At 35.8% G+C, this 15219-nt stretch overlaps 1 protein-coding gene and 1 long non-coding RNA gene across 2 annotated transcripts; both read right to left on the minus strand.

The window, feature by feature from the left end:
- Positions 1-5336: 5336 nt before the first annotated feature.
- LOC139095227 (uncharacterized) lies at positions 5337-6895 on the minus strand. The gene is made up of 3 exons (XR_011544842.1): positions 6750-6895; positions 6262-6343; positions 5337-5857 (listed from the first exon to the last, which is right to left on the minus strand). It is a non-coding gene; the product is annotated as an uncharacterized lncRNA (long non-coding RNA).
- Positions 6896-12621: 5726 nt separating this feature from the next.
- On the minus strand, positions 12622-13935 carry LOC139095425 (non-canonical poly(A) RNA polymerase protein Trf4-1-like). Its single transcript, XM_070646773.1, has one exon. It carries the CDS (start codon positions 13933-13935, stop codon positions 12622-12624), a length of 1314 nt encoding a protein of 437 aa, XP_070502874.1.
- Between the last annotated feature and the right edge of the window lie 1284 nt (positions 13936-15219).

Here is a 15219-nt window from a genome sequence, read left to right on the forward strand (position 1 = left end):
TTTAGCTTACTTGACGAATATGTCCTTAAAGGCTGGATGGAAACAAATGCATCAACATTTATCAATGCCATGTGTGCATCACTTGGTCTTAATTGGCATGAAGCATTTAATAAGTCACCGAGACGGCTGGTGACTCACGACATGATTGTCAAATATGAAACTAACTATAATGACTATGAATTTATTAAGATTGTTGACTTATACTACAATAGTGACGATTCAGAGGCTAAAAATAGATACCTAAATGCTTTTTATCGTGTGCCTTGCTACAGCCGGTATATCCAAATTGAAATTATCGAAAGAATGGGGAAGAAAAATGCAGAAAGATTCCTTGATCGGTGCTTCATCAACATCTGTTATGATCACATCAGTCCACAAGCCTTAACCCTTGTTTTTGAAGGCATGACTGAACTGTTCAGCATAGATAGAATTCAACGGATCTTATTTGCTGATGATATTGAATATTTACTGCCGATATTTAAAGCTGCATGCTCAAAAAATCCAGAAGTATTCCGATTGACAAGCGAGTTCTATTTGCATTACGCTTCCGGATCGGAGATACTGCAGCATGTGATCCTGCGTCGGGACATTTCACTCTGCTTCACTCCATGTCTATCTCCTTCTTTTGAGCTTTTTAAGGAATTTTTACAAGAAGTATTTGATAGTAATAGATGGAAATTGAAGCAAAAGATTGTGTCACTTGTTGCTAATGGCAAGAAACTTGATAGAAATCTCAAATGTGATAATACTAGGAATTTAATGGGATGGATATTATCTGCAGACAGAACAGATGTGAATGATATCTTGAATAACATTTATGGAAAGATATTCAAAGCTGAATAGAGCTTTAATAAGCATAGAGCATAATTACAAGCAAAACTCGAAGTCAACCTAAGTATTTTATGAAGTCGAGTAGAATCAAGTCGACTTTTCCATACAAAATTCGAATCCACTTCGAGCTCTGCTTACAAGCCCTTGCTCTACTTAAATACACTAGTTGATCATGCTTACGAGCATGTTCTCAGCTTAATCTGCTTTTTGTCTGCTAGAGTATGATGTCTATTTGCATGCTGGACTCGTACTTTATCCTAACCTTGTTCCTTTATAATTAAGTTTTTAGCATATAAGTATTAATGGAGAATTGAAATACAGAAAAAATATTAAGAAAAAAAATCAAGCTTTTCTTTACAAATTATATTGATTCCAGCTAACTGGCAATGAGTCTGATCTGAGAATACTCATGTATATAAATGAGAATCCACCTTATGAGGATCCATCTCATGTACACGAGTATTTTTAATTATGATGAAAAGAATATACACACAGAATGTACACAGAAATAAGTATGTCCCTCATTTGTTAGAATAACTATTGTTAGTCGTATGTACGCCATTATTTCTTTACTATCGATATCATAAAAACCCTATCATAAGTCAAAAGTAAGGTTTTACAAAACCTTCGAAGTTCGAAGAATATCCCTTATACTGTCAGTCACGGTCTCGCCCTCAAAAACTGTTGGATTTGGGCATATCTTAACCGAGACTTTGGAAAAGTCAGCAAAAATTGCTTGTTTCTTATATGATTAGGAACTTACCTATTGGCTGAATAGATTGACAATATTGGACTTTCTTCCGAATATGAGTCAGGTGCTCGAATATTCTCTGTATTCACTTCTGTTGCTACTCGTTCTAAACAATAAGTTGGAGCTGGACGGTTGCTCGTTGAAACATGTTCTCTACGCTCTCGAAGGACTCGATCTAGATAATAGATAGATTGCAAATTTGTGGTAATTTTTGATTAAAATGAACTTAAATTCGGGACCGTTCACTTAGAACGTAATATTCTTGGGAGGGAGAAGGGAGGTTGAGATTTTGTTACCCTTTTAGCAATCGCGTTATTTATCCGGAAAGCAAAAGGATTAAAAAATTGACGAAAATCAAGCTCCAAACCGTTTTGACTCTACTACAAACTATATGGACATGAGTGAGAAACTATATGGACATTGTGAAAGAGATCAAAAGCTGACCACGTGCTACAAAAAATGTAAACACCATTAATTTACCGACAAAAAGACAGAGCATCGTGAGAGAGTAAGCTTACTTTTTGAGAAAATAGATTGAAACTCTCTGTGCGCAAAAGCATTGGCTGTCATATATTTTGGTATTTATTGAAAGAACTGCTAGTCGTGCTGGATGTTGATGGAGACACATTTGAAGGATATACAGATCATTTAATATCATTGATTTGAACCATTTTGGAATGAATTTTTGTCTAATATCATCAAATTGAGATCCAGTGGATTGACTATTAAGAAGTTTGAAGCTATTGAGAGTTCAATTGGCATTGAAAGTTCTTCTCATCATTAATCATTAAACACCTCAACCACAAAATGACCCTCTATCTCCAAAATCCTCCACAACCTACAGAGAAATATCCTTTTTATTTAACAAAAATGACATAATGGCGGAGCTTCTTAAAATTTGCTCGATGTTAGCCTTAGACGGCTTTAAATCAAATACATAATGAATGATCAGTAATTAAGAATCATAAATTTGTTAGGTACACATGATATGACGGCAAAAAAATTTTAAAAAAATGCCAATTTAAAAAAAAAAAAGTTAAATAAATAAATATTAAACTTAGGAACTAGTAGAAGTTGACGCTGTCTGTCTGCTGGGTGCTTCTGCTATGACTCTTTGGTTGAAGTTGATGAGGACCTTCCAGGCTTCATCCATTGTTGAAGTTTTTTCGAGTTCGTCTACTAGCTGATAATATCGATTGATCATATAATCAATGTTCGGGATTTTGTTTAACCTCTCTTGAGCGTCAGAAAGCCTTTTAGAAGACTTTCGGTCTTGGTGGCCTCTCTGAGTTTTTCGGCATATGAGATTGCATTGACTATTTCATTACAATCGACTTGAACTTCGTCCTTTTTTGATGGCAAAGAAGGAAAATTGGTTTGATTAACGTCTGGAGGATTGGATGATGCTTGAAATCTAACGAGTGCCGGCTTCGGTTGTCTCTTCTTGATTTTCTCTGCATAAGAGATGTAAGCTTGACATTTACGATGACTTGCTGAGTGATTTCCTCCACAATTCACGCACTTCGGATCACCAGTCGTGGTTTTCCGCTTGCATTCTCCTCGAGGATGACTTTCTGTGCATTTGACACAGCGGAATTCGAAGCCACAGTTCTTTGAAGTGTGTCCCCACTGTTGACAGTTGTAGCATTGCGTGATACTGTTAATGCTCTTCTTGAGTTTTTCCCATCTAACTATAATGCTGTCAATCACGTTGTGATTGTGATTGAGAATGTTAATGTTCATTTCGGGAACCCCGAATTGAACAACAAACAGCGTGTATTCTTGATGCTTGACCAGGATACTGACCTTTGTAGCTGGGACTTTGAATTCCTGCAGCAACTTGAGCACTTCATTGCACGGTAAGTCTACAAATCCTTTGAGCACAAAAGACGAAGACTTTTCGGCCTTCTCGGTAAATGTGTAGAAGCCAATTTTCTTGGCTTTCAACTCCTTGATTATTTTGTTTTTGTCTTCAATGGTATTGACACGAACTTGCGTTGAATTCGTTGATTGAATTTTCCAAACTGGTTTCTCCTTGAAAGTGACTTTGCTAAGCGCAGACTTGATTTCTTTGTAGCTTAGATTGATGAAAATTGGCTTAAAAGCCGTTTTGACTTCAGGAGTCTCTGCTTGAGACTGCTTATTGAGGTTAGCTGAACTGGATGTTGATGACTTTTTTGAAGAATTCTCACCTTGAGGATTTTCTGCATTTCTGCTAATTGGCCTGGATCTTCTACTCATTCTTGATGATTTGAGGACTTTGCAGTCCTTTTCCTTCCAATCTACTGTTGTTTCACACTACTATGACACTTGAAATTAAATTATTTATTCGAATGAATCCACAACCTACAACTCACCTAAATAATCCTCATTAGGTTCAATATTGGAATCATTTTCGAAGCATGAATAAACACACAAAATAAAAATCACAAATGCAAATACAAACAATGCATTATATCCATCGGGTTTTGGTTCCAGGTCTTTATTATCGTGGCCTGACGAACCGTCTGACATTATTTAAATTAACATTTAATTAAACTTTAATAAAAATTTATTTTAAAATTTCGTCAAAAATTTTCCTGTCCGAATATAAACAAATCATAATTGATGTGTAGCTTCAGGAAGAGCAGAAGAGAAAGAAAAAATTGTTTCTCAAATTTTCACTGGATGGATATGCGCAGAAGTAAATGTTCAAGGACGAATATAAACAGATTGAGATGATGGATCATATGATTTTTTGTTGTTGTTTACAAACAAACTCGATAACGGGTCATTCACTTATGGCTTAGTGATCTAGAAGCTGATGTGTAGTGATGTCATGGATTTGGGATTTGATGATTTGCATTGTAGCTTCGATATTTACAGATTATGTGACACGGCATAACTTGTTAGTAAATTTTGATCCAAACCGCACGCGGCAAGTAGTTCTTGATACTGTCGCGGCACACAGGTTGCCAACCACTGATTTAGACCAGTTGTTCCCAAATATTATTCCAGTTAGTAAGCTTATGGAATATCGACGAAGTCTTAATGAGCTCATAACTCCTTGTAGTGTCCAAATGGCTGCAAATGAGATTGCTTTTCGCGACATATCTCAATTCGAGTTGCTACTGTGGAGCGTAGTTTGAGCAGAACTGCTCCTGTAAATGTTCCTGAACATTACAACGAAGTTGTCAGGACACCGCAACATTGCAGCCGATGGCAGCAAGAATTGGACTGAATTATACAATGTATTCAATAAGACACTGCATTGTCGTTGCGTTGATGTCATGTATTGGAGGTGTTCTGATGGAACCATGACTGTTGTTTCCTGAAAAGCATGCTCAGATTGCTAGGAATCCGCTATTTTACCGTATGTAACGGGTAAGACGCAAAGAAGTTACCCTGACGGCATCATGATGCTTGATTTCGACACAGTTTGACGGCACTAAAAGCCAATCCTAGCCTGTGGCGACTTACAGACGATTCGATAACCGCATTTTGCATCTCGGGTTTTTGATCAATTTTCATTACAGCTAAACATAGTCTGCGTGGCCTAAGAAGCATTTAGACTAGAACAGTGATCGCCAATCTGTGAATCACCGATACACACACTAGACTAGACAGTTGCCCACCACTGAACTATACATCAACTCCTCCCAAATCAAACACTTAATCCATTAACTTTCAATTAAAACTAGATTTATTGTTAAATATCATCTATGATTACATCAATGCATTTGCTTTTGATGATTCACAAACTTTTTTGACTAAAATCTTTTGTATTGTTGTATACAATATTAGGAACAAGTTAGGGAATAAGTCATAATATCAATCAAAAAATCATTCATAAAATTGATAGTCTCAACAATAAATAGTAGAATGTCGTCTAGTCTAGATCCAGTAGAGTTATCCTGATTAATTCCTCATTTAAGTGTCTATTGATTAGTTGATGACATTGTCATTGCCTCTCCATAACTTGGTAGATCATTCAAATTGATTGATTTAGAAGTCGGTGGCTTAAAATTGCTTGATTCTTGATTTGTTTGATAAAGTGAGACTGAACGATGAGGTTGTGGACATATAAAATTTACCGATGATCCTTTTGTGGAATGGACGCTAAGTGAAGATGACGGAGAGTTTACATTCTGTTGACAATCAACGAATTGATTCATAATATCTGTATAGCTTGGAAGATCCGGTTTAAGATGAGACTCACTAATGGATGGGCTCGGTGGAAATAGTCAGACAAAACTAACTGGCTTCTTTTGTTCTACAGTATCTTCGGTATCGGACCTGAAAGAGGTTAAATTGAGGATTTGTTAATTGAGGACGGAATAGGGTCGATTCCTATAGTGATGATACGATAGGGTACAATAACAGGTGTAGCACCTTGCCATACCAGGTGTAGTATCCTGCCATACCAGGTGTAGCATCCTGCCATACCAGGTGTAGCATCCTGCCATACCAGGTGTAGCACCTTGACATACCAGGTGTACCACCCTGCCATATCAGGTGTAGCACCATGCCATACCAGGTGTACCACTTTGCCATACCATGTGTAGCACCCTGCCATACCAGGTGTAGCACCCTGCTATACCAGGTATAGCACCATGCCATACCCTGGTATTTTGTAGCACCTTGTACCAGTACCGCAGCATCACCAGATGGTATGGTCCATAAAACCATCCTAAACTTACATTTGCTTTAATTGAACCGATGAATTTTGTACTGCTGTAGAGTATGCATTCTCTAGATGCACACTCGATGCTGCTTCCCTCTCTAAAAATCAAAAATAATACAAAATTGATTAATAATCAACCACGTGCCTCGAGTCATTGAGACATGAGAAATGACAATAACAGAGAATTCTGAGAATTTTGATTTTGCGCATACTGCAAATTCTCATATTTCTAGGGATTGTTTTACGTTCTCTTTTGCAAAAAATGAGAGTTTTTGGCGCTAAATTTTCTTAATCTAATTTTCTTCTTTGTTTCATGTGAAAATTTGGAATTAAATGCAATTTTAATGACTTTTTGGATAGATTTTGGCACTTTGGTCATGATTATCTGTGACACTTAGTGCTGTTCCTATAGTAGCTGCACATTTTCACAATTCCCAATGACTACAAACTTAATAATCACCAAAAAACTCAAAAACTTTCAAATTTACCAAATTTTGGACTTACCTGCATTTTTCCTCGATATCTTTATCACTCCATGACAACCTTTATAGCACATGTACACGGCAATCGCTATAATTGCGATGAACATGTACACCATAGGCTCACAGTCCTTAAAATGTTTACAGGAAAAAATAACATTGTCCATAAGAGTAAATGTGAAAAGACACTGAATAAGTAAAGAATAAAAGTTTTTATATGAATTGAGTGCGCAAGAGCTAGATTTGGCGGGAGTTGGAATGGAAAAAGTTGTTACTTCTTTGGGATGTTGGTTTTAATTGCTGGATGAACAATTGGCCGTTAGAGAAATTTGAATAAATTGCCATTTTAACGGTTTATCATGATTCAAATTTTACTGGTTTTCTGAATTCAAATTTTAAAAAATCTAAGGCAACGCTTCAATTTTAAAGTAATACTTTAATTCTGAGAAAACACTTCAAATTTAAAGCAACGCATCAATTTTGAAAAATTTTCTAGTCTTGAGGCAATGCTTCAAATTTAAAGCACTGCTTTGATTCTGAGGTGACGACTCAAAAATCAGCGCTTTGTCTTTGATGAATTCTTGTTTGTGTTTCATGATTTTGAAGTAACACTTAAGAATCTAACAATACACTGTTAGAATCCAATTATAACTACATTGTAACTACATGTATAGACAGCCTCAAAATCCAGTAAAATCATGTACTTCCATATCCCATCATACAATCAACAGCACAATTTGTGCACCAAACCATTATTAAATTTCCCATAGCAAATCTAGAAAGCATCGACGAGATTTATCACACACTAACTTCAATTTACTTAATTTCCAACATGCATGTACTTGCATTATGCTGATTTCAACCTGCTTACCTCTAAATTATGCTACGTAGGGAAATTTTTCTCTATATACATGATGATGATGATGATGCTAATCAGCAAGACATTACATGAAGAACAATAGCTTAACAGTTAGCTGTGCTGTTTTAAGACCTAAGAATGGTTAGGGCAATAAATTCTTTTGTCATTGCATCATCATCAGTTTCAATGTTGCTATTATATGCACAATCGCGGACACATAATAATATTTTATATCTTGTTAAGCGAATCTTGTCATAAATGCATCAGCAAAATGACAATTTATATCAAAACTTGATCAGCATTCTTGATTGTTGTTTTCTTATTTCTTCTTGTTTTTTTTTTTTTTTTTTTTTTGCATAATCGTCTTCCGTGTTTCTCTTTTACTGAGAAATTAATGGATTGTTGAGGACGGTGATGTGACTGGATGGAGATTTGCTGTGGAGTCTTATTACTAAATTATATTTTTTATTTTTAAAAATATTCAAAGGTTGAAAAGTTCAGTAATTAAAGCATTGCTTTAAATCTGAAGCGTTGCATCAGAATCAAAGTGTTGCTTTAAAATTGAAGCATAGCCTCATGATAAGAGAGTTACTTTAAATTTGATGATTATCTACAGAATCAAAGCATTGCTTTAAATTTTAAGCATTGCATCAGAATTAAAGCATGACTTTAAATTTGAAGCATTGCCTCAGAACAAGAACATTAATTTAAATTTGACAATTTACATCTAAATCTAAAATTCGCTTAAGAAATAAAGCATCGTCTGAAAATAAAAGCATTGATTCACATTTGAAGCGTTGCCTCACATTAAAAGTGTTGCTTTAAATTTGAAGCATTGCGTCAAAATGAGAGCGTTTTAAATCTGATGATTAGCTTCTGAAATCATTGTTTTAAATTTCAAGCGTTGCCTCAGAATGAAAGCATTGCCTCAGAATCAGATCATTTCCTTAAAATTTAGCAATTGCTGAAGAATTTTAACAATCCATTTTAAAATTCAAACATCAGCAGTAAAAATGCCATAAAAATTCTTCAATATCCCCGTCTGTCCGTCAAAAAAGCCATAACTGACCTTCTTTCAGTTCTACCTTATCTATAAAATTCATTTAAATTTTTATTTATTACAAATTGCTCTCTCATATATATCCATTGCATAAACATTTCTCTCATTCTTCCTTTTTCAAATTGCAATTTACAAACTGCATAATATTGTACATTTTTGTCCATAAAAAAAAAGACTATAAAAATTGTTATATGCAATCTCGTTGCACTGCTAGAGCGATCTGATAAAATATTGAATATATATATAGTTTGCTAGCCGTAGCCGAAGAGCTCGCATTTGTGTAACAATAAATATTTTGAAGTCAAAAGCGCCTGAAATGGATAGTCGAAAGAAATGAAAAATTATTGATGACTAAATGGAAGAGAAAAAAAAAAGTTGTTGAATGCATTTCGTTATCGAGTCGCATTGTGAGGAAAAGAGTTTTTAAGCAGAATACATGGGGCGTATTCAGGGGTCCCAACTGAATGGGGCGTTTTAGGATTCTTTTAGGGAAAAACTAGCAAATTGAATATTTTTTGCACACAAAAATATGGGGTGAGGTGAGGGAGAGGACAACCCTCGAACCCAAAGGGGGGTATTCAGAAGGGGAGTTGACCCTCAACCCTCAAATGGGCGTGTTATGAGAGGTGATTTGACCCTCAAACAACAGGGATGGGCGTTTTCATAGCGAGGAGTTGACCCTCAAACCCCAGGGATTCGCGTATTCAGAGATGGGAGTTGACCCTCAAACCCCTGGGATGGAGGTATTCTGAGAGGGGAGTTGACCCTCAACCCTCAGGTGGGCGTATTATGAGAGGGGATTTGACCCTCAAACCACACATGCGTATTAAGAGAGGATAGTTGACTCCAGGGGCGTATTCAAAGAGGGTTTGGGGGGTCAGCCTACCCCAATTTTCAGAAAAAGGTTCTTTAATTTGCTATGGTTGGAAAAACTCGCAATAAAGTCCCCCTTCCTTCTAAATTTCAGAACCCTTCGCTTCTCCACATCTCCTCCGCTTCCCGCTATCACTTCCATACAGAGGGTATACTCCCCCTCAAATACCTGCCTACACCCCTACCCACAACCTGTTGAATTACATTTCATTTTTTTAAATATTGCAAATCGTTTTGAATATTTTATCCTAGCTGCACATTTTTTTGTGTGTGTGTGTAAATTAATGATTGAGTGTGGTGGCTTTCGGCCATATGACTGCAGTGCTGAACCCTGAAAAATAAAAAATTTCATTTTGCCTATTTTTCTCTCATTCAGTTTCTTAAAATTTATGATTTTATGGCTCGAGCAATTTTTCATATTTACTTTTTGTTATTGTTGGCATGTATGGCAGTCCCTTGAACGGGAGAATTTGTGTTATTGATACCCTCGGGGCCATATATTCATTTTTTTCCATATGTTAATAAAGCTTTATATTTTTTTTTTAATTCTTCAATTTATTACATTGACTAATTGTTAGGGACGTCCAAGCAATTTGTTTTGTGCACTTTACATGAATTTTTTTTTTACATTTTATGGGATTCGACATTATAATTTGCCGAACAATTAAGTGACTCGTATAAATCAATAACTGATTTATACATTTTATAGTATTTTCAATTTAGCGTTAATTTTAACAAGTATGAAGTCATTGGATTAATAATTTTTATGGTGTTTTAAGTTATGAATTATTAAAAAAAAGTGGAATTTATGGCGGGAATTAGGGCTAGTTAAGCTGAGCTGTGAATTTATGGAAGTCATAAAGAGTTTATTCAGCTTTAAGTTGTAGGATTTAGTGCTATTAAGAGCTTAGTTTTGCGCTACTAGGGTGATTTTTTATTGAATTCAGCGCTATTCAGCACATTCTTGCTGAATTCCGGACTACTCAGCACATTGTTGCTGAATTCTGGACTACTCAGTATATAATTGTTGAAACAAAAGCTACTTAGCTCATTTTAGCTGAATTAAAAGCTTGTCAATTTTGCTATACTGAATTCATTGCTATTCGGTTCATTTTTGCTGAATTCAGCGCCGCTTAGCTTACTTTGCTGAGTTCTTCAACTTCACCATAGCTAAGGAAGTAAGTGGCAATAAAGTACTAAATTCAGCACTATTCAGCTGAACGCATCCTAATTCAGCAACAATCAGTTAAATGTAGCTTATCGCTATCCTATTCAGCACTATTCAGTTAAATGCTTCCGCAACAATTGGCTATGACTCATTGATGCATTTAATTCCCAACAATCCATCCCAAAAAGCATTCAATCTTAATCTCCATCAACAGATTCAACAACCTTCAACTACTCAATTTTTTTGATTAAACACAAAAAAAGCCATCAGCAGCAGTGAGCAGTGGCAGTGACAGCGGTAAATAAGAAGTGAAAAGAGTCAAGTGATATAAAGACAGTAAAATATCTGTGGTCATATCCACATACATTGCCTATTATTGAGTGATTTAACTGCGTTATGCGGTTGAACGTCATTTACATTATTAAAATCTGTCGTTTTTTTTGCTCTTTTAAAGCACGAGTTGTTGAGAAATCCGTTAAAATGTTAAGGAATATGGCAGCAAGTCAGTGTTTATTAAGAGATTCCTCCCGTGTCAAATTGAAATGCCATAATAAAAAAAAGTATATTTTTTGCGGTTAAATTTAATTTAAGCTACAAAATTTTAATGTTACTTGGATAGAAGTGATGTTTTGGGTTTTGCTGGTGGCTATGAAGGTTGAATGAATGAGTTGGTGCTCGGGAAATTTGGGTAGATTTGTCTTTAATATTGTGTAAATGGAGCTAAAAACTCGACTCTGCTGTATTCAGTGCTAATCAGAATTGCTGAATGTCATTCAGCGTTGCTGAATTCAATATTTTTCAGCGTTTCTGAATTCAGTGCTTTTCAGCGTTGCTGAATTTAGTGCTATTCATCTGCTGAATTTAGTGCTATTCATCTGCTGAATTCAGTGCTATTTGGCGTTGCTGAATTTAGTGGTATTAAGCGTTGTTGAATTTAGTGCTGTTCAGCGTTGCTGAATTCAGTGCTTATCACCATTGCTGAATTAAATGCTATTCAGCATTGCTGAATTCAGTGCTATTCAGCGTTGCTGAATTCAGTACTATTCAGCGTTGCTGAATACAGTGCTTTTCAGCGTTGCTGAATACAGTGCTTTTCAGCGTTGCTGAATTGGATGCAACTGAATTAAGATCGTTTGTGCTGAATTAAGCAAATAGAGCTGAATTCCAACTCTGCAGCTTATTCTCCACCCAGCACAACTTAAAAATTTCTCTTTTAACTCCTTTCCTCTTTCACTTCATAATCAACAAACAATTTAAACATCCGTTTTTTTTTAACTTCACTTGCTTCACTTGTAAAAAATTTCGTAAATAAGACGAAAACCATAATAACATATATTATTGTACCTGCATGTTAATTGAGAAACTGAATGTGTCATGAAATAACTTTTAGATTTATACGTACAGTATTTATGTTATTGAGCCGTGTCGAATTTACTTGTCATAATTTTTTTTATTTTATTTTATGCGCATTTATGATAAATTGCGTGAATTTTGTAACAATTTGGTTGCTGTGTGTGACTTCTTGGATTGGATGGGAATGTGTAATTGGAACTGGATGGTTGGAATCGATGTGAGAATTGAGGGAATGGGAGGTGGATGATGGGAATGTTAGCTAAATTTGGGGATTGAGGATTTCTACAAACTAGGTGGCAGAGGAAGCAGTATAGTCAGGTAGAAAGGAGTCATAGGAACCTGGGTACAGGAAGTAAGTAAATAAACTGAGAATTAAATTAAGTTTTCAAATTTTTTTGTTTATTTTTCAACATTTTTTTGTAACTTTTATGTACATTTACTTAATACTCAAAAATTGGACATTTTGTCCATACTTAATCCTAAAATCCTTAAATTTCTATTCCATATGCGACGATTAATAGCTTCAGATCCTGTAGTACAACCCGATCTCCTCACAGGAACTAAGCATCTCCTTCAGCTCACATCTATGTCTTATTCGACAAGCTACTCTTATCATGACTATTATTGAACTCAGAAACATCATCGGAACTGCTACTTGATCGACTTGCATTAATATTGGCTTCCCATTTCAATCTTCTGTCTGCAATTTTCTCCTTTGTCACATTCTTCATAACACTCCTTTGCAGCCATTTGCGGAAGCTAATGACTTCGTGGCTTACTTTTATGACACGTCCTAAAATACTTTGTGCATTACAGTCATTAAGTTGAGTATTTTTTGGTGCAACAGCTTGACATAGAGTCAGGTAAGCAGTTTCGAAAGCTTGTTTAACTTGAAGTGCTCCATGTGATGACTTTCCGACGTCATTGCCTGGTGTGAGTGGATCTTCAATGCACAAGATGCTTGGACGAAGTAAATCTCCATTCAGCTCCTTTTGAAGGACTTCCTTGGTTACATGACGACCGCCATTCTTAATACTGATGCCTGTTGTCATGTAGTTGAAATTTCGTCCGTACAATTCAAGGAATTCGAGCAGTAAAAGTCCCAAATTGACATTCTTGAAGTTCTGTCGTGGATGAAGTTGCAGGAAGCTGATGCACATGAGAATCAATGAATATGATGAGATTCCGCCAGTAAAGACTTCATTTAAGTTATGTTGCAGCAAGAACTGTTTAAGGACCATCACTAATTTTGGCAGTACTGGATATTGACGTTTATATTCACGAATCATTTTAGCAGTCTGTATGCCTGCCTTCATGTTGAATGAAATATCAACTTTAATTTGTGTCCTTTTGTCTGTCAACTTAATAATCGGAACTGATGCTTTGTCTAGGACCTTAATTGTATATGGATCAGCTATAAAATTCATAATAAACTCATTTTCCAACATCCTTAATGGCAAATGTGTCCAGTCTCCAATCACAACCATATCGATGTCACTTGTTGGTAAATATAATGCTGTACGAAATGATCCATAAACTTCCACGCTGGAATGTGGGAAGAGCTTTACGATTAAAGATTCAATTCTTGAAATAACTTCAAGTCTTGCTGCATTTTCAAGTGGGGTTGGCAGCATGTGTGCATAAAACTGTTCGATTTCCTGATGCAGTCCTAAAATTCCATTGCCATACTTAAAATCCTTTTGACGCCATGGTTGTCCACGACTACTATCTGATAATAAATTGGGATTGATGTATGTAAGATTTGGACTTCCTCGTCGTCTTGGTGGACCTGATGATCTGTCGCTGTTACTTGATGATTGACTGTCATTTAGTCGGACCCTTGAGGTTGTTGCGGCCATTTCCTTTTGTACTTTAAGTAATCTGTTTTGAATATCCATGATTATTAATTTGAGTTTTGGATGAAAATTTGAAAATCGGAAGCAATAAAGTGATAAAAACTAATTCAAGTTCTCTTTTATCAAGGTTTGTTTGCTTTATGATTGTGTAATTTCTAAATTCCGAAGTTTTTATACAACTTAATTAGAATTTCAGGTAGAATTTTGGGTAAAAAGTTTGGTTCAGAATCTCAGTTATCAAAAAAAAAAACCATCTCAATATCCAAAACAAACCATCTCAATAGAATAACCAGGTACGGAACTCTAAAGAAAACTTTAATAAAATTTGACAATTTTTTTATGATTTTCGTGAATTTTAATTGTTTTGTGTATGAATGTCTATGTAAACCAAGGAGACTCGGTGGAGTAATAGTTTGGTACTTTGGTACCTGATTGTTGCAGCATTCCAACACCGACACAGTAACTGTGTAATCTAGACTTACTTATTTCACTAGTAGCAGCTTTAAGCGACATCTGAGGGAGACCATGAATCCCAGTTGAACCTAATGACCATCGGAGTTAGTGAGTAAGTAAGTACTAGTAGTGCAGATCAATTTTTGGTCGATGACCTTCTTTAAACGTCTCCTATAGCTGGTTATATCGCAAGCCTCCATCTGTCAATTACCAATACCAAATGTAATTTTAATTGGATTGGATGGGGTTCGAGACTTGTCATGGTCCTTGTAGACATGGTATGGGTACTTTTTCGAATCATATGTATTGGAAAAGCGGTTCAAATCCATCGTATGTAGGTTACAGACAGGAATACCAACAGATAAGTCGTTCGAATCCCACTATAAATTGAAGGTCTATTGGGTGTAAGAGTCTGGCGCAACTTCAATTATTTTGTCATCAAGAAAATGAGACGTAATAGTTTATTGATGAGAGCTAAACAATATGTCCTCTCCAACGGAGCCTATTGTCGAGCATTCACTTGTTAAACTGTCATTAGACCTGAGACGCATGCAACGCGAAGCTCTTAGCTTTTAGTTTTGAGCGACAAAAATGAAGTAAGCCTCGTCATGAAACTGTAAATCTCTCTTATCAACACCAAATGAAAGCTGTCTGATTTTGGCGTCCATGTGGCTGCCAAATTCCTCCATCTGCGTCATTTGAAACTCTGGATCTTTCAGATCTGAATAGCAAAAAATTTAACCATTTTTTGCATATCAAACTTCACTCTCACCGATCAGATGAAAGCAAAGCATGAAGAAAAGGCACAAAATAATTTCCATACTCATCATTATCGCCATCAAAAAAAGAGATACAAAGCATGTACATAATAAA

Source organism: Chironomus tepperi, unplaced genomic scaffold (genome assembly GCF_022539635.2).
Source record: "Chironomus tepperi strain 1889 unplaced genomic scaffold, CSIRO-AGI_Ctep_v1 contig_364, whole genome shotgun sequence".
In the NCBI taxonomy this organism is placed as follows: Eukaryota; Metazoa; Arthropoda; class Insecta; order Diptera; family Chironomidae; genus Chironomus; species Chironomus tepperi.